General features: G+C 32.0%; 2 protein-coding genes across 7 annotated transcripts in view; both read left to right on the top strand.

The window, feature by feature from the left end:
• Positions 1-6,526, top strand: part of LOC126742792 (eukaryotic translation initiation factor 4E transporter-like) — an 83,576-nt gene extending 77,050 nt beyond the window's left edge. For 4 of the 6 annotated variants that reach the window (XM_050449587.1, XM_050449586.1, XM_050449588.1 and 1 more), the window contains 2 exons: positions 1,922-2,180; positions 3,945-6,526. In XM_050449587.1, the coding sequence (XP_050305544.1) occupies positions 1,922-2,121 (200 nt within the window). In that variant the 3' untranslated portion in view covers positions 2,122-2,180; positions 3,945-6,526. Of the gene's footprint in view, positions 1-1,921; positions 2,311-3,944 lie in introns of those variants that run through there. The other 2 variants (XM_050449585.1, XM_050449589.1) reach the window with 2 other exon arrangements.
• An 8,136-nt stretch (positions 6,527-14,662) lies between these two features.
• On the top strand, positions 14,663-19,980 carry LOC126742827 (uncharacterized). The gene is made up of 2 exons (XM_050449631.1): positions 14,663-16,184; positions 19,799-19,980. The coding sequence occupies exons 1-2, from the start codon at positions 14,663-14,665 to the stop codon at positions 19,978-19,980; spliced, it is 1,704 nt and encodes a 567-aa protein (XP_050305588.1).
• Positions 19,981-20,394: the final 414 nt, after the last annotated feature.

Here is a 20,394-nt window from a genome sequence, read left to right as displayed (position 1 = left end):
TACGTTTTTGTCCGGATTTCTCCGATGTGGAAATCGTCGACGGCATTCGTGAACAGCAGCTGTAGCATTTCCATTACAAAAGCCGTATTATATATATTTGAAATTTGAATAGATGTGTGGCATTGTATACCACTTCAATCTTTACTTTTTTGTATTATGGTTATTTAGTGGAGGAAGCAGTTGAAAGCAAGATGTAATAAATAAACAATATTTTTATTTAGGTTAGGGCATTAGCAGTTTTCAGTATTCTTGTGTAACTTGTAACTGAATGGCTGCAATTCCGGTTGCGAAGTTATGTAAATATTGTAATTAATTATTTTGGTGAAACATTAAATAAATAAAAAAATATATATAAGTATCATTTAAGAGTGGGTTCGTTAAATGTACAATTGTTCAAGTATACAGGTTTGTTCTTCATATTTAGACAGAGCCTAGCTCGGTTATTATACGGAATGGAAATAAACTATAAATATAACAGCTGTAGAGTTTACCTTAAATCGCTAGGAATTATCCTAAAATATAATACAAAGGTATCGCAAAGTTAAAAATACAAATACAAAACAATAAAAAATACAAAGTTGGTATTTTTTAAATGAAACACCTTATATATTTGTGTATTAAATGAAAGACCTTTTTCTTCTGATTTCAAAAATATATAATATGTTAACGTTTGATATTCTCCTGTGTGCTTTTTAATAATAAAAAATATTGTTTTAACTAAATCCCTGTTACTATGATGTGAATCGTTAATAATAAAGTAAATAAACATGTCACTGCTAATATTTTATCTATATCTTTGGAAAAAGAAAAGGTATGTAAGAATTCCTGCTAGGTCCACATTTGATTACACTGAAAAAAGTACGCGGCGCCGCAAAAGTTTACGGAGAAAAAACTCACAGTTTTAGCTAACACAGATGAAGATTTTTTAAGAAAAACTTATCATCCGTAGATGCTAGTAGATACTTTCAATGTTCTACAAAAAAGGTTCAAAGAGTGCCACATAAATATGGATATCATAATTTCAAAATGCTTGCAGTACAAAAATTAACAGCTTACCATGAAATGAGAAGACTAGCTTATTGCAGTGCTATATTAGATATGAAAAACTGAGATAACTGTAATTATATTTTAATAAGATGTGGAGCGACGAAGCCGTGTTTACCACAGCAAGGATTTCACCATAAAATCCTCACACTTATCTCGAAATAAAAAACGATGACAGGATGTCATTAAATGTGTGGTGTGGAATTCTTAGAAACCGAATAATTGCTCGTATCCTTGAAATATATCAAGGATCCTTGACTAGAGATAGACATCTCCAGTTTTTGGAAAATAAGGGTTTGTTAGATGAATTTTTTCTTAAAGAATATACCATTATTGTATAGGTTCAAGTTTCTCTAATAATGGCGCACCGCCTCATAACTTTATGGCGGTAAGATTTTTTTAATGGTCCTTTTAATGAGTGGATTGAAACTCATAGTTTTATTAACTGGCCCCCAAGTAGCCCTAATCTGACTCTATTAGACAGTTTTCTATGCGATATCTAAAGAATTAAGGTAAATTTAAGGTAAACTCTACAACTTTTTATGTTTAAAGTATTTTCCACCCTGTATAATAACTAGGCTTTGTCTTAATATAAGGAACAGCAAACTACTGTACCCAGGTAGTCTTACAGCAAATGACAATACCAGATCGTAAGGCTTTTTGTACGCCTAATAAATAGTTTTTTTTTCTCGCTACAAACTCCGAAGCTGACAATGAACGATAAATTTTTTGATTTTTTTCTTCACTTTCGATCTGGACAATTTCGCCGAAAGTCAAAGCATCGCAAGAATCGCTAATTATGAGAAACAAACTTTTCATAAAAAAGTGTTCATAATGAGATATGTTTTAAATGTTTTTTTTTCTTAAATTTCTACAGACAGCCGCCCAATGTCATCCAGACCCAGTCAACAACAGCAGTCGGGAGGTGTAATTTCGCCTTCCACAGCGGATCAGCTGACCCGCTGGTTCTCTCCTGATCTCTTAGAACGCGCTCGTGGTGGTGAACTTCCAAGCACGGCCAACCTGGCTCGTCTGGAGGAAATCGAACGAAAGGCGGCACCGCCAGTGCATAACTAAGTTTTTTGTTTGTTATAGCAGTGGTGACACCTTATTAGTAAGGAAACGAGAAGTATCCGGTAAGTTAGCTGGAAAGAAAAGTTTGTTGATTTAGTTTAATGGACGTTTGAATTTCCGTTTGTATTATTTTTTGTGTTTTGTGCAAATCCACTGTGTCATTAAGTTGTAAATATAGTATCAATTTGTTGAGTTTAGTGTTTTTTTTTTTGCATGTTTTATATATGTAGAAATTTTGAAAGGCATTTATTATTTTAAGTGTCTTTTCCATTCATGCTTCTAAGTGGAAAATGCATTTTATTGAAATGCCTGTGTAAAAATAAATGGAAACCATGACTATTAACTAAATAATTTTTAATAGAATTTCATAAAGTGGTTACAGCATTTTTGTTGCAAAGATCAACTTCAAAATCAAATATTGAACAGAATTGCGATTTCTCGCATATTACTTTGTAATGCTTTACGTTTTTCGTTGAAATTTTATATAAATGTTTATTAACATAAAATCTAAGTAAATTTTTTCATTTATATATATTTTTTTATCTACCTTTACCAAACTTCTTACTTGTATAATAATTTAAAATTTCAAAAATATTTATAAAAACATTTACATCTTATTATACTAATCCTCGCAGTCGCAGGAGAAAATCGCATGACGAACGCGGTTAATTCGACCCGAATTGCGAATGTGTTTCTATATCGATTAATTTGAGTTCAGAATGAAACGATTCTTTAATATCTCTTCTGGCTTGACAATCTTGACTTGTCAAATTAGTCTGAGCATCCGAATACTTCGCTGAGAATCAAGTGCGTTCGATTATTTATATAGTTGCTTCACTAATACAAGCTATCCTTTAAAGACGGCTGTGGAAAATTTAGCTACGTCGATTAAGAGTAAAAATCTATCTTTTAAAAATATTTATATTTCTAAACTGGCAAAGTCTTTGTTATTTTAAATGGAACACCATACAATGTCTTTTTTTTGTTTTTCACATTCTATATAAAATTTTAGACATTTCAAGTATAATATCCTACGGCTTAATTTAACAATGTTTGAGTTATTTTAATTCTCATATAAGAAATATATAATTATGCCTTGGCCGGCAAACGCAGTTTTTTACATAAAAAGGGCAAAATCGCATCAAATAAATCTTTTATAAATGTGAAAACGTTGTTTATGTTTTATTAATGTTTTCATTTGATATGCATTATTCTGGTGGCTAGTTCTTTCAAAAGTCCGTTCATTAAATTTAATTGATGCTGTTAATTAAATAAATGGTATAAATTGCTACTTTCACTTCGTTCTGGTCACATCCCCCCAGGTTTATATTATTTTCAAAAGTTCTGTTTTTGAAAAAAGATATTTCAAACCTGGTAGAGTAAGAATTCCCAAGTTTCTGTTATTATTTAATATGTCAGCTTTGAGATTAATGGTGATTTTTAGCCAATAATACTTAAGTTAATTAATCTGATATGATCCTGCATAAGTCTTTAATTAATATTCTATAGTATTCAAATTAGTTGAATACTATAAAATTAATTTAAAAAAATACTGTTTCAAAATACACGCTATGGTGTCTTCTAATCAGGCATTACAGATGTCATTTGGTTGTATTTGAATTTTTCAATTTTGTTCCTCTCAATGCAAAATGATTATTAAATTATCAACATTCGTCTTTTAATCCTCAGTTATAAGACTGACTTTTGATTTTACTAATTGCAGTGTGTTTACTTGTGATGTTTTGCATGATTTTTTATTTGTTTGTGTAAGTATTTTAATTAAAAAATTTAATGGTTTTGTTTTTTAAAAAATATTTTTTTTTCAGGTCTAATCTCTCCACACAAAAACATTAATTTATATCTTGTCATCATCTAAAAGACATACGTACTAAGGTGTAATAAAAATTAAGTAAATATATACAACTGAGGTAGGTAAATCTGTCAATTTATTATGTACTATGGTTAATCTTATAAAATAAAACATTTTTTTTTCTGTGAAGTCGACCAGATACATTGCGTAGCATTTCTGTATATAGGCTTCGTGGAAATGATTTCCAATGTGATAGTGTTTGTTAAAATATTATATTGTCGACTACGCCGAGCGGTATTTTGTATAAACTTCAGTTCAGAAATGGTTACATTATATTATTTGCGATTATTACTAGTAAAATTTATTGCCTGAATATTTTTGTAAAGATTATTGGCAAGATTTTATAAGATCCCTAAATTAAGTTGTAAATAAACTATAATAATCACAGTAGTATGAAGGCTAATATGGCTCTTTTGTTGACTTAAAAATAAAATAGGTTGTTCATTTTGATACCGCTTTCATTTATTATGCTTTTTAATTAAAAAAAAGTAAAAAAGTAAAATCTTGTTATATATTGTTTTAAACAGTCGATGATTTGTTCTTTTAGTCAGTGCAGGAATGAAAAAGTATATTATAACACAAACATATCCATATTCAGTTCCTAATCTTATTTTATACATTTACGGTATTTACCTATTGGGAATTTAAAAATCACGTAGTTTTAATATACTTTTTCTTTAAATTTGACTTGTAATGATCCAAAAATCACGTAGATTAAATATATTTGAGTACATCGTTTTTTTATCGAGTCCTCGTCAAAATTTTCTTGGGTTTTAAATTTTAGAAATACATTTTATGTTGGATAAGAATAGTACATTTTTATTTTGGTTTGGTGTTAGAATTTATGATTTTCATTTTGTTGTTAATCTGTAAACAAATGATGTAACCGTTTTCTAATGTATATTGTGTGGTGTAAAAATTATAATGGTTGGGTGGTTAACTGGCCTTATAAGTCGTAAATAAATTTTTTAGTGGGTTGCGCACGGATGGGCATGTCCTAATACATTTACTTGAAAACGCAACTAAGAACAAATAAAGTTTGTGCAAAATAATGTGGCGTCAAAAGTCTTTTTAGTTGTGTTTATGTATGACCGCGTATGTACGCCTATATGTGCAACCTTTTAATAGCAGAGGAAATCTTCAAAATTGCCATGGGTAAAAAGTGTTAGGTAATACAAATAGGATAAAGCTTTTAGAAAAATAAGATTAACGTCTATGTTGGATAGATGAAATCAAGTGTGGTAATAGGTTAAGTAAAAAAGTTATAGATACTGTATCGTTTAGTTGAAAAGTCAATGGTTAATTTTGGTATAATGTAATACAATTAAAAAATGTACATGAAGTTACCACTTCTAAAAACTGTTACGTGTTATTTCATTATTTTTTTAAATTTCTGTATTTAATAAATACTATGTTCTGCTCTATGGAAAGAAAGTCTGACACTTCTGTACAAAACAAAAATGCGTTTTTTGAAAGAGTAGGATATAAGTACTAACCACGGGAGGAAATAAAGCATGCATAGATTGCAAATTTGTTCGGCTTCGACTTGGGTGGCATTATATACCATCTTGATTACTCTATTTTTCCCCCTAGGTTAGGTTAGAAATCCTCTATATGAGATGTCTAATAACCATAATATTGAAGATTGCTTATTTATATATAATATGGTTATATATGGCAAAAAGCACTTTACGATTATATATTTCATTTACATTTGCATTACTAATAATTTTAAAAAATATTGGTAATGTTGAAGAAACCTATTTTACCTAACACTTTACTTACTATTGTACTGACTAAAAAATATCAAATTGAACTAATTTTCCTATATATTTTGAGAGTTTTATTTAAGGGTATTTAAAAAATCTATTCTGGTGGTTCTACTTTGATTCGGCGCGACATAAACGCTGATTAAATAGACATTATGTCAACTGTTTCTAACTTTATTCATGTAACATTAAATAAAACACCTCTACTACTATTACTGAAATTAGCTGTGAACTTGGCTCTTAAGGAGGTGAAAATGAACTGGCCTATTAACGTTATGTTCCTGTTACTAACTCTAAACAAGTATTCTTTAATCTGCAAACATTTTATTTTATACATTTTCTCTTGTTACATTCCCATTAAGAGACGCAAATATGACATGTTATAAAATAGCACTGCTATATTTTTCGTGTCAAAAAAAACTTAATAAACTCTTAATTTAAATGAAAAATGACTACATATTTTTTTTGTATAGATGGCAAGTAAACAAAATGAATAGGCCAAGACAAAACCCATACGTTTTTATATGCTTATCTATTTTTTTTTTTTTTTTTTTACTTAAGGAATCTCGAATATAGAAGTTGTCACTTGGCTGCGATAGTATGAAACCTTTAAAACTATTACATGGAAATTAATTTGTAATTTATAAGGATTCCAGCTCTGCCAAGGATTATGTAAAGATTCTGTATGGAACGATTGTATAAATAAATGAGATAGTCATGATACTTATTGACATATTGTTTGAAATTTGAATAAAGTCCAAGAAAAATAGCATGTTTTTTTATTTATTCCATATTTACATTCATTTAAGATGATGGTGTACGTATGGCAATATGCGCTCCTTTCTATTGATTTCACTAACACGACACCATCAAGAATTTTTATTAACTTTAATACTATGTAGCAAAAAAAAGGAGTTTGGGGTCAAATCACTAGAGTTAATTTTTTTGCCGTATTTTAGCGATCTAGCGTCTTGACCTTTAAGTCGTTATGTTGGCGTGAATAGTTTACGGATCAGTTCATGTCATTTGTCAGTTTTCTTCTGTTATTTATGCAACTGTCTTTTTATTTAAGCTTTCCACGTTTGATAGGTTTTAAATTCTTAATATTCTTCAAGGTCTTACTTTTTCTTGCTGGTGACCTTTAGATAGAAACTGTAGTGTTAGTTTTTTCCCACTGTCCTATCTACCTTGTTTTAATACTGGTTAACGGCCTCTAGACAGCGCTATTGAACTCTAAAGCGTAAAGTCATAACTTTATCCCTCACATGCAATGTTTTAAAAGAGTTTATAGCGTTTCAAAAGATCTTATTCGCTAAAATACGGCTTTAATTGTGAGGGCGTCAGAACTGTATATACTCCATTTTTTTATGCTGTCTTAGTGCGCAACAGCTACCTTAACTATAATGTGTACACTTCAATTCAGTGATGTCTTGTAAAACACAAAGAATCTGCTGTATTGTCTCACACTCGACACGTGACGTTGCCATTTTAAAACCGAAAACGATTAGATCTTTGGAGAAATGTTAACTTCAAAGTAAATCCAATTGTAAAAAATATAGTTAAGAAAAATAATTTTAAATTAATGTAACTTCCCGCCTGGCTCAATTTCGCTTTACCAGTTAGGCTCCCAGCAACATCGCAAATTTTTGTCCCAATTCCTATCGCAGTCGCAGATTCGATAGTCAAACATTAAAAAGCCTTAAAGATGAATTACAAGTGTAACTACAATATGTAACTACCAATTTCAATCTATAGTTGATTTTTGTTTATGTAAATACCTATTCAAGTAGTCTGCAAACATTTATCGAAATAAGCATTTTGTTTATTTTGATACTTATTCAATGAGCATATGAAATGTCAATGTGTATAAAATTAGATAATTAAATTTAAACCAATCTAGTTGCTCTTTTAGTTCTATAAATCGTAGTTTTTTCGAGAGATTTACTTGGGAAACCGGTTGCGTAACTCTGTTTAAATCATGCCGAGTTTCTAAGTTCTGACATTTCACAACCGCATTGTCACATTCAGTTCAAAATGAATGTTGAAATTTGAGCATCCTGCCATATCTCTGGATGCGAAAAATTAAGACGGAAGAAAAAGAATTTGGACACATCCTTTAGTTCCCTCTCGCGATTTTTCTGAAGGTATTCAGCAACTTGTACCTTGACTTACAAAAATAACCTGCTAAATTCTGTATTTTTTTTTATTAGAATTTCGATATGGTCAAACGACGAGCTGTTGTTTTTGTGCAAAGATTACTAAACAAAACAAAATTCTACGGAAGTCTATACGACCTGAAGAAACCCTGCTCTTGACTTTAGGGCAAGTAAATATAAAAAGATTTTTGCGCATCTTTATTCACAAATACGGATTCGCAAATGTTGTAGGGTAATTTCAAAAGCTTATAGTAAAAGTTAAAAAAAATTTAAGTAAATTATTAACAAATGTTAGAGGTGTATGGCTTAATCACTCATTAAGCATTGCGAAATAACATAGTGAACGACTCAGTAGGCATTAATAAGTCGGCTGAGAGAAATGTTGTTTAAAGGAATTATGCCTATTTCTCAATTATATTATGGTAATTATTATATTCTCCAAAGGAGGAATTTTGATATGTATTTTCTGTAGCCTCTTTTAAGACCGATGAAATTTTAATTTTAGTTGCCATTTTTTATTGTTCGGCAATTCTTTGTTACGCGCTAAGTGACAAGAGAAATATACGATCTTCGTCTGGATCTTCTTGTCGATGACGCTCTTTTTTACCGACAATCCGTACCTAGTCCATACCGACGCTCTTTTTTATCAAAAATGGCAATCGCCATCATTTTGACTTTGGAGCAAAGCACAACATTTTGCAAGAAAATGACGAACTACGGCAAATTGTTAAGAAAGTTTAGCTAAATCCCTAACCATTTTAAGAAAAAATAGGAAAAACTGATGGAGAATGCCGTTTTTGATACTGAAAGCTGGATATTGCTACTTGTTGAAACTAGTTGAAATTAAATGCTAAATCTTATATAATATTTTGAGAAGAGTTTTTACAAATAATTTCATTTATCATATAATTAAAGAAAACATATTATTATCAAAATGATGTAACTAGAAAACATTTTGAAACATGAATGAATGAATTATATCAAAATAGAAGGAACTTCTTCAATAAATTCACAGGTGGCTTCTTCAGTTTCTTCATCAACTGTTAACGTAATATTATCTCCTTCTTCAACTACTAGCTCCTCTTGTTCGATATCATTAGAGAGAACATCTTTATAAAATCTAAGCTCTTCCAGTGACCTCCAATTATTACCAAAGTGCTTAGTAAGTAGTTTGTCGACATCTTTAAGTTTCAGCGAATTAACTTTTTGCAGACCACTTTCTATAATAACAGGGTCAATCATATTATGAAGACTACATCCTTTCTTTAAAACACTTTTAAAGGTTTGAAAATTATTTTTATAATGTAATTCTCCTCTGATGGTAACATTTCCAGTTTTACGTTTTCGTAGGATGAACCGTTTTGTATTTTTGAAAGAAAAATGCCATGTACCGGTTGGTCTTAAAACCCTCGAGATTGTTTCTTTCCTATTGAAAATCTTACAATTTTGACCTAAGTGACTAACGTGGCGTTTTTTGAAAACAATTCCAAATACGTTGTTGGCTGTGTTCAAACTTTTTTATTCTTTTTTATTGCCAAAGACCCTATCAGCTGGCAAGAAGGAATGACCAACTACCGGAAAAATTACCTCTATGGTCTCAACATGTTTTGGCCCTTTTGACGACAGCCATTTGCAACACATACCGATAAGAGTAGTTTTCTTGTTTTGGACACTACAACCATCTGCCATTAATCTAACGGTGATGACCTCAGATTTAAAATCAATTTTGTTAAGCCTGTCGAATACTGCTGAAGAAATTTCGTTGAAACCTTTGCCGAATTCGTTCTCCATCCAATAATACGAAAAGACATTTTTTTGAGTAAGCTTCGATTTAGATGTTCCCTGGACTATGGTAAAATTATACAAATAGAGTTGCCTGGAATAATACGCACTTTGATCGGGCACCTTTGGAAGCACAAGGTTTTTTTGGCAATCGAAAGATAGTGTTATTAAATCATCCCGTGACTTCTTAAGCAATTCAAAAAAGGCATTAGCTCTTAGCTTATAAATTTTTTTCTCAGTAGCTAATTTTTTTTCCTCTTCGTCTGTAGATCTCTTAATCTTTTCTGTTAGCTCAATACAGACCGAGCAGACATCAGTGCGCGGTGTAGTAAAGCTTAGGTTATACCTAGTATTAAAAATCATTCTTAAGTATAAGGGTTTTACTCTCTCGTCTGGAGAGCACTGAATATTATACATTAGGAACATTGACAAATCTGATGAAAGATAGCGCCTACGAGAAGAAGAGCGGTAAAGAGCTTTTAAAAGTATTATTAAATTTTTGGACGGCATCTTGTTTTCCTTTAAAATTTGCTGTTTTTCGGTCACCTCCTCTTTTTTCCGAAGGAGGTTCTCCTGTTTTTAGAAAATATTTCGTAACGTAGGTTACACGATGTTTCGTAATATTTAATATGTTTAAGAATGTTTTTTGGCACACTGGAATATTTTGTTTTGATAAAATGTTCCTTACAAAGCATTTTACAGAAGTTCTTTTGGCTTCATGGCTAAAGTTTTTTGGACGGCGACGTTTAGGTAATTGTACAAAACTTTAAAATAAAAGCTTCTTGGCGAATTTTGTCCTTAACTATATAAAAGACGTCGTAGAAACTCTTAATATCTTTCATTGTTAGAGATGTGCATTGATAGGCCTTCGTTTTGTGTCCGCAAGTCGGAAATTGTGGTAACTGTGATGAGAAGTATCTAAAAAGAAAAATTTTGACAAAATTATTGCTTTTCAAATAAATAGACCTTATGAGATGAACGGTAAGCTTAAAACAACTATTTTTTTTAATATTTTTTATTTTGTTTCAATTTAATGGTGAAAACATGAACTTAATTGGTAGTTTTCCAACTCCTATTCAAATTTTGACAAGTCACATAACGTTATTCAAAAATTTTATACTGTCAAACAGCATTTAGAACAGATTATAATAAAGAATAATATGGACAGAGGAGTTCAAGAACATGCATAGTTTTAAGACAAGTTATAACAAAACACATTTAGGTAATCCAACAATCAGAATTTGCTCTTGATTACTATTTCTTATCTTTTTCTGAATATAGCACGTTCTCTCTGTAGTAGCGATAAAAAAAACACATTTAATGTACAGGATGTCCCAAATTCGAGGTTTGGAATCTTATGGAGTTTATTGGAGTTACAAGGTCGGTTTCATTGGAGCACAGTTGCTTATTAAAATGCCATCTAAAAATTCAAAAAGTCATTTTATTATTTTCTTATGTTATTTAAATCCATAGAGCAAAATAAATGTCATATCGACATAATTAACTTTGTTTAGACTATAATTTATTTAGTCGCCGCGCCAGCCGCATGATTAATTTTATTACAGGCGGCATATTAAGTTTTATAAACAGTCTTAGCTTTATAAACAGAGTTATTAGATTTAATTTCTTAAAACCGCTTATTCAATTTTCTTACTAAAGCCGACAAATAGTACAAAGATCCTCCTATAATCAAAAATGCAACGTTTCATTATGTAAGCATTTTACACAGCCAAATTCTCCACGCCATCCATATTTTTATATACATTCACACTTTTAACTTCAGGCCAACAGGTCATTAAATAGTATATAACACAAGATTCGGTTAGAATCAGAATTTTACTTTGTAAAATTTTTATTTGTATATTTTATACAACAATAACAGAATTGTACGGTTAGTGCAGTGCTTTATTTCATTCTTCTAATTACACTTATTTACCGAAAAATTGGTGTTTTATTGAAGAAAAATCACAACCCAGAATACTGTGTGTGGAAAAGCCCATACACAAAACATGGTCCTTCGAGCCGGATTGGCAGATTGGCAGATTGGTGGATAGGCAGATTGGTGGACAGCAGATAGGTATACATACCTATATTAGGCAGAAGTCACAGGTACATCATACCAAGCAGTCGACAAGGTAAATTTTTTATATATCGCAACACACATCGCCAAGTTTCATGCAAAATTGTGAACGCAAGGAAACAAGCAGCATCGGAATCCAGAAAATTCGTCCTTTTTACCAAGCGAAAAAAGGAGATTTTTTTGATTTTGGTTTCAAGCATTTCGATCTTCTCTGGGGTACCAATTGGCAGGACACGCAAATGGCAAGACACGCTTTCGACGACGCAGTGAATCTCCGGGTTTTTAGCCGCTCCAGAGGCAGACTAATTTAACGACATTAGGTACTTCACTTCGCTACAGGACTACTTGACGATTCTTCGGCCCACTTTCCGAGTTTAAGTCGTTAATCATTTTTATTTTTTATTTACATTACCTTATTTAACTTTAGGATATATAGGTCAAGAGCGGGAAAAGGTTCATCGACGTCATATATCATAAAAGTTCGAGTAGCACATTATTTTTGAGTAGTACGTGTTGTTGGATAGTGTTACAATCTTTAGTTTATTTACACTTTAATTATTTTTTTTACACAGAAGTATAATTAATTGGTTTTATTTTTGCATTCAAACAATTTTATTGATTTATTTATTTTTTTTTTTTCTTTTAATTAACGTTGAATTAATTTATTTTTAACAAAATGCCTGAAACACAATCATCCTCATCAGAGGACTTAAACGTTAAAATTAGAGTTCTCTCTTTAGCACGAAATAGAATTTTTGATGCTCTTTCAAGATTTACAAATTTTGTAAATACATTTTCTGATCCAAATCAAATTGGCCAATTACAGGTCAGGTTAGAACGGCTACAATCATTATGGCCTGAATTTGTATCAGTTCAGGGTGATCTGGAATTATTTGATTCTAAGGATCACTCACAATTTAGGATTGACTTTGAGGATGAATTTTTTGAATCTTCAGGTTTGGCTAAAACTATCATTGATAAACATCTCAGAGATATTTATCAAACACATCAGGAATCCCAGATCGCAGAGTCGATTCCGCAAAATTTCCAAAACGCATCATTGCAATACCATTCAAACCTACCCAAAATTAAACTACCAGAATTTTATGGCTCCTATGAGCTTTGGCTACAATTTTCAGATACTTATAAATCTTTGATACACAATAGTGCATCACTAAGCAATATTGAAAAATTCTGGTACCTTAAATCATGTTTGAAAGGCGATGCTGCCAAACTTCTTCTCTCATTGGAGGTTATTGAGTCTAATTATTATGTTGCTTGGGATATTTTATGCAAGAGGTATGAAAACAAACGGGTCATAATTCAAGCCCATATGAAATCACTTTTTGAAATTCAGCCAATTAATAAAGAATCTCATATTTTACTCAGAGGTCTTCTTGATAATGCAAATCAACATCTTAGAGCTCTTAAGTCATTAGGCTTACCTGTTGATCAATGGGACTGTTTTATCATATTTCATATAAAATCTAAATTAGACCCTTCTACTAGACGTGAGTGGGAAGATATTTCTTTAAAAATTAATACAGACACGCCTACTACGGATGATTTATTTTCATTTTTAAATAAGCGTTGTCAAATACTAGAAAATATTGCATCTTCCTCAACCTCACATAAATCCGAATTCAAGCCTCAAAACTGCAGTTCAAATCATTCAATAGCTTCCTCAACTTGTTTAAACTGTAAAAAAGATCACTTTATTTTTTCATGTGGTGACTTTTTAAAACTCAGCATCCAAGATAGGTTAGGCAGGATTCGTGCACTTAAAGCTTGCACAAACTGTCTGAAACCAGGTCACTCTGGTAAGGAGTGCCGCAGTACTGCAACATGTAAAAAATGTTCTTTGAAACATAATACTTTGTTGCATTTTCCAAAACCATTTATAGGACATAAACAAAATCCTAATAATATTCAAGTCGTTTCAGAGTCCAATATGCCTCGAGAGTCCGCTATTGAATCACAAAACCATGATTCCCAAGTTTTATCTGTCATTAATACATCTTTATCATCCAAAACTCAATCTCAATGCATCTTACTTCCTACAGCTTGTATTTTAATTCAAGATAAATACGGCAATGATCACTTTTGTCGAGCTTTGCTTGACAGTGGCTCTCAATTAAATTTTATTACAAGGAGCTTATTTCATAAACTTAAGCTACCAAGCTCAAATATAAGTCATTCAGTGGAAGGCTTTGGCAATAATGTGACAAATATACATAAAAGTGTAAAAATAAATTTCAAATCATCAATCAATTCATTTTCATTAGAAAATGTTGAATGTCTAGTCACAGACAAAATCACAAAGAATTTACCCGATGTGTCATTTAGTATGTCAAACATTCAAATTCCTAAAAACATTGTTCTTGCCGATGAAAATTTTAATCAAAATGGACCTATTGACTTATTGATAGGTGCTTCAATTTTTTGGAATTTATTGAGTGTTGGGCAAATCAAATTACAGAATTCCAGCGCTATTGTGCAAAAAACAAAATTAGGGTGGATTGTTTCAGGGCCCATATTACTTAATTTTCTGGAAAATTTTTCCTCCGTGTGCAATTTATTTACATCTAACACATCTGATTTGCAAAATCAATTAGAAGCTTTTTGGAAAATTGAAGAGTGTCAGCCAAGACATTTTTTGTCTAAGGAAGAGCAAGAATGTGAAACCTATTTTGTTGAAACTACCTATAGAAATAATTTGGGAAAATTTGTCGTTAGTTTACCTTTTAAACAAAATCTCGAAAATTTGGGGGATTCATATGACATTGCCCTAAAAAGATTTTATAACATTAAGAAAAAACTTAGTAATAATCCTGATCTCAAATTACAATATCATGCATTCATGAAGGAATATCTTGAACTTAATCACATGACCAAGGTTTCTCATCCATCAACTCATATAAACACAGGGTTTTATCTTCCACACCATGCTGTTCTCAAGGAATCGAGCACTACTACTAAGCTTCGAGTGGTATTTGATGGATCAGCGAAATCAACTAGTGGTTTAGCTCTTAACGACACCTTGAAAGTGGGTGCTAAGATTCAGGATGATTTAATTGATATTATAATTCGTTTTCGAACCTACAGGTATGGGTTCACAGCGGACATAGAAAAAATGTACCGATCAATTTTAGTTCAGGAAAATCATCGATGCTTTCAAAAAATAATTTGGCGTTTTGATCCTTCTCATGAGTTAGCTGAGTATCAGCTAAATACAGTTACTTATGGCACAGCTAGTGCATCTCATTTAGCTATTCGTTGTCTAAGACAGCTAGCTATCGAGAATCAAGCTCAATTTCCCGTAGCATCTGACAAAATTTTAAAATCATTTTACGTCGATGATTGGCTCTGTGGTTCGAACACAATTCAAGAAGGAAAAGTTCTCATCAAGGAAGTTGACGAAATTTTAAAATCTGCAGGTTTCAATCTTAGAAAATGGTTTGCCTGTGATAATACCCTTCTTAATAACTTTTCAAATTCCCCATTAGAAGCAAAGATTCTTACAGAAAATGACACAACAAAAACTTTAGGAATTACGTGGAATGCCAAAGATGATGTTTTTCAGTATACGATCTGTCTTCCTAATATTAATCCAGTAACTAAAAGATCCATTTTGGCAAGTATCTCACAAATTTTCGATCCTATGGGTCTTGTTGGTCCTTGCATTGTAAGGGCTAAAATTATTATTCAGTCTTTATGGCAATTAGGCCTTAATTGGGATGAAAGTGTTCCAATGGATCTACATCAAACCTGGATCAGCTTTTGTGAGCAAATTTGTTTAATAAATCAGATTAAAATTCCTAGGCAAATCTTTTGTCTAAATTATAATTCAGTGGAATTTCACGGTTTTAGTGATGCTTCGCAAAAGGCTTACGGAGCTTGTTGCTACCTTAAATCATGCAATAATTCTGGGGACGTAGTAGTGCGACTTATTTGTGCTAAATCTAGAATTGCGCCATTAAAAACTTTGTCCTTACCACGCTTAGAATTATGTGGTGCTTTGCTACTCATAAGGCTATCTTCAAAGGTATTAAATGCTATTCAACATGTCAAAATAAATCATTCTTATTTTTGGACTGATTCTAGTATAGTTTTATCATGGTTAGCTTTAGAACCCAGTCAACTAAATACTTTTGTCGCTAACAGAATATCAGAAATACAACAGTCCAGTATTCTTTCCCAATGGCGTCATGTATCAACCCAACAAAATCCTGCTGATATGATATCCAGAGGATTAGACCCAGATACATTAAAAAATTGCAAACTTTGGTGGTTTGGTCCTGAATTCTTACAACATGAAGAACAAACATGGCCCTATTTACATTCTGATATTTCATCGAATGTTCCAGAAGTGAAACAAAATACTCAAACCGTCTTAACCACATTTGAAAGTAACATCACTTTTATTAATAATTTTTCATCTTATACAAAGCTTCAAAGGGTCATTTCCTTTTGTTTAAGATTTATTTATAATTCAAAAACCAAATCAAAGGGTTTACGTTACTATGGTCTTCTATCTAAGCAAGAACTAATAAATGCTACTATTACCTTATGTAAATTAATTCAAAATCATTATTTTGCTTATGAACTCAAATGTCTTAAAGCATCTTTACCTTTAAAAGGGAAAAGTAAAATTTTACGCTTAAATCCTTTTATCGATTCTAATGGCTTGTTGAGAGTTGGAGGTCGATTGAAGTTTTCAAATTTAGATTTTAATGGTAAACATCCTATCTTAATTCCTAGTGACTGTCATTTCACAACTTTAATTATACGATATGAACATCTGAGGCATTTACATGCTGGTGCTCAAACAACATTGTCAGCTATAAGATCAAACTTTTGGCTTATTAATGGTCGTCATGTCGTTCAAAAAATTCTTCTTCAATGCATTATTTGCTTTCGTGCAAATCCAATACCTGGATGCAATCAAATGGGCGAATTACCTAAGGATCGGGTTATCCCTCAAAGACCTTTTATTTCTACTGGCATTGATTTTGCTGGTCCTTTCCTTGTAAAAGATGGTAAAACCAAAAACAGAATTACGGTCAAATGTTACCTTTGTATTTTTGTATGTTTTGCAACAAAGGCCACACACTTCGAACTGTCAGCTGATTTATCATCAGAGTCATTCCTCAATTGCTTAAAAAGATTTATTTCTCGAAGAGGCATTTGTTTTAATATTTATACAGACAATGGTACTAACTTTGTTGGTGCTGAGCGTGAATTAAAAGACACTATTAAAAAATTAATACAAGGATCAAATTTTAAAGAATTTCTAGAAATCAATCAAATAACTTGGCATTTTTCACCACCATATGGTCCTAATTTTGGAGGGCTATGGGAGGCATGTGTCAAGTCAGCTAAATTTCATTTAAAGAGAATTGTAGGAAATGCACACTTAACTTATGAATCGCTTTTAACTGTCTTTATTCAAATTGAAGCCATATTAAATTCAAGACCATTGGTACCTCTTTCTAGTGATCCCAATGATCTAGCGGCTTTAACACCTGGGCATTTCTTAATCGGGCAAAAATTAACAGCATTACCTCAAACGGATATAATAAATATACCAGATAATAGACTATCGATCTATCAGCGTATTCAACAACAAGTACAACATTTTTGGCGTCGATGGTCTCTTAGTTACCTAAATACTTTGCAGGAAAGGTCCAAATGGGGCACTCAATTTCCTAGTATTAAAGTAGGGACACTAGTATTAATAAAGGACGATAACACAGCTCCATTATTTTGGAAGCTAGGTCGTGTAGTAGAGTGTTTTCCCGGTAAAGATAATATAGTGCGTGTAGTGAGCATTCGTACAAACAACGGTATTTTGAAACGTGCTATTACTAAGATTTGTGCTTTACCCATAGACCATAAGTAGTGGTATAATAAGTTCTTATACTTAATTTTAAGATTAATATTTTAGCATTAACTCTTTTTATTTTTTAGTTTATAAGATTTTCACCGCATTCAAAATATTGAATTGCAATTTGTTAATTATAATATTCGTAATGTACATTATTTCAATGCACTTTTTACATATATATTTTTTTTTTAACATTATTATTTGTTAGTTGGTTTTTTGTACTAAGGTTGTTTTATCATTATTTTATTTGATTTTTAATTTTTTTTGAAAGTTAACCCTTTCAAAGGGGGCGGTATGTTTAGACTATAATTTATTTAGTCGCCGCGCCAGCCGCATGATTAATTTTATTACAGGCGGCATATTAAGTTTTATAAACAGTCTTAGCTTTATAAACAGAGTTATTAGATTTAATTTCTTAAAACCGCTTATTCAATTTTCTTACTAAAGCCGACAAATAGTACAAAGATCCTCCTATAATCAAAAATGCAACGTTTCATTATGTAAGCATTTTACACAGCCAAATTCTCCACGCCATCCATATTTTTATATACATTCACACTTTTAACTTCAGGCCAACAGGTCATTAAATAGTATATAACACAAGATTCGGTTAGAATCAGAATTTTACTTTGTAAAATTTTTATTTGTATATTTTATACAACAATAACAGAATTGTACGGCTAGTGCAGTGCTTTATTTCATTCTTCTAATTACACTTATTTACCGAAAAATTGGTGTTTTATTGAAGAAAAATCACAACCCAGAATACCGTGTGTGGAAAAGCCCATACACAAAACAAACTTTCCAAAACGTCTTTTATTTTTATGTATATATGAGTTGGCTATTTCTTCATGGAAATTGACGCTACCAGTACTATCGACTTGGACATTTAACAGTAGACTAGATGTAATAATCAGGGATACACTGGTGGCCAAAAGTAGATTGACAACTACTTATTTTTCAAATTTGTTTATATCACGGTTTAGGAAATGATAAGTTAGGTGGGATAGTACCTGATTAAAAAACAACGGAGCCTATTTGTAATGTTTAATCATATTTAAACTATTTATTTGTAATACCCAATTTTATTTTAAAAAAATTAAAAAACTAAACAATTTTCAAGTGTCCAAAATTAAATTGACGAATTCAAAGCTTACTAAAATAAAAACAAGTATAGAAAATTTAAGGGGTTTTATTCAATAATGCGTTGCATAGCCTCTATTTCTTCTCACTTCCACCAACAATTTTGTAGTATCACCAGACGAGGGCAAATATTTTAGCCAAAAACATAGGAAACTGGATGACGAAATGCTGATTTTATTTATTTATGCCAGAAAACCTCTATGGGATCGGAGAACCCATTCACAATCATGGCATAAAAATAAGTTGAAGCAATTGTAGAAGGTAAAAACTCAAAAGGTCAAAACCGTAAACACCAAAAACACGAGTAAAAGTATAACGTAATTTCACGGATCAGCATGTCTCTAATGGATAGACTAAAAGTCACTGATAGCGCCCTCAAGCCTTAGTAGGCCCATTGTGTGTCTCTGTTAAAGGAGAAGGAGATCACCCATCAGCTCGTCATCTGGCTTAACGAGTCAACGAGAATGACAGTGATGCCAAGGGACCTCCTGATCTCTCCAAGGTGATGACCACTGAGAATTCTGCTCCGTATTGACGAGCGGACAAGGCAATCACAAGAGTTGCTTACCCTAGGTAGCTCCTATTTACTTTCATTTTGAAAAAGTGGCCGTTTAATTGACAGTGATCAGTAATGCCTGTTATAATTAAGCAGAGATAATTTGCGGATTGCCTCAAATTGGTCCGCGTAGCCGAGAAGCTTCTTAGACAAATTGCAGCCTTGAGTATCATCCCACCGCTTTTTAAAAAGCGTATGAAAGTATGATTTTATTAGTTCTTTGATGTTCGCCATAATCAGACTCGATATTTCTTGTCGTGGTTGTACCTCTTGATCCAGCTGACTTCCACACTGTTTTTAGAAGAAGCTTCCACGAGGGTACGATGGCACTGTTGCACTAGTTCTCACGTGAGGTATATTTTTGAGAACGCAAGAGCTGGCTGTCTGAAGTCTGTATGGACAATATCCTTTTTATCAGTAACGTTGCCACTGATTAGATCCGATTGGTACCACAGCCCTTTATGTTGATTGTGAAGGGTTTGTTGAATGCAAAGATTGGCGAAGCAGTGTAAACTCCAGTAAAGAAAATGAGTTTGTTGATTCTTGCCAGAGGCGAGCTCTTTGTAGGACTATCTCCACACTTATGTTCAATGTAACTAAAGCGTATCATTGTGAGTAGGACGACCACCTTGATATATATGTCAAAGGCGTTAGACCCAGCGTAACTTACAAAGTCCTGCTGTAGTTTTCATTGCTCCCGTTATGTTGAGGCAAGCCATTCTTAGAATATGGTCTAGTTTTTCACAAATTGTGAACTGATCTATTTTATCGACCAAGACAATGGCGTTACGATAAAATCGAACTTTAGCATATCTGTGTAGATCCACTACCTAAGAGAAGTCCCAAGTCCTAACATAATTTACCGTGGCTTTCATTTATGTAAAGAAAGTTGGCTATTATAGGTCTGTAGATGGCTCTTTAAAAACTTTGGAAGGATTAATATATTTCTCTAGCGTTAATAGTGACGATTCATTTACTGTTATGAGGTGAAATAAAATATCTTAAAAATAGTCTTATATTGCAAAAATGATAT

Source organism: Anthonomus grandis, chromosome 12 (assembly GCF_022605725.1).
Source record: "Anthonomus grandis grandis chromosome 12, icAntGran1.3, whole genome shotgun sequence".
NCBI lineage: Eukaryota > Metazoa > Arthropoda > Insecta > Coleoptera > Curculionidae > Anthonomus > Anthonomus grandis.
The sequence above is the reverse complement of the archived record's forward strand: the minus strand, read 5'-3'. Positions and strand labels throughout refer to the sequence as shown.

Bases quoted from the DNA above. Each gene is read 5' to 3' on its own strand.
- LOC126742827 (XM_050449631.1), top strand. From the start codon at position 14,663: ATGACCAAGGTTTCTCATCCATCAACTCATATAAACACAGGGTTTTAT. The intron at 16,185-19,798 runs GTAACATCACTT...GCCACTGATTAG, and splicing joins CGTCTTAACCACATTTGAAA to ATCCGATTGGTACCACAGCC.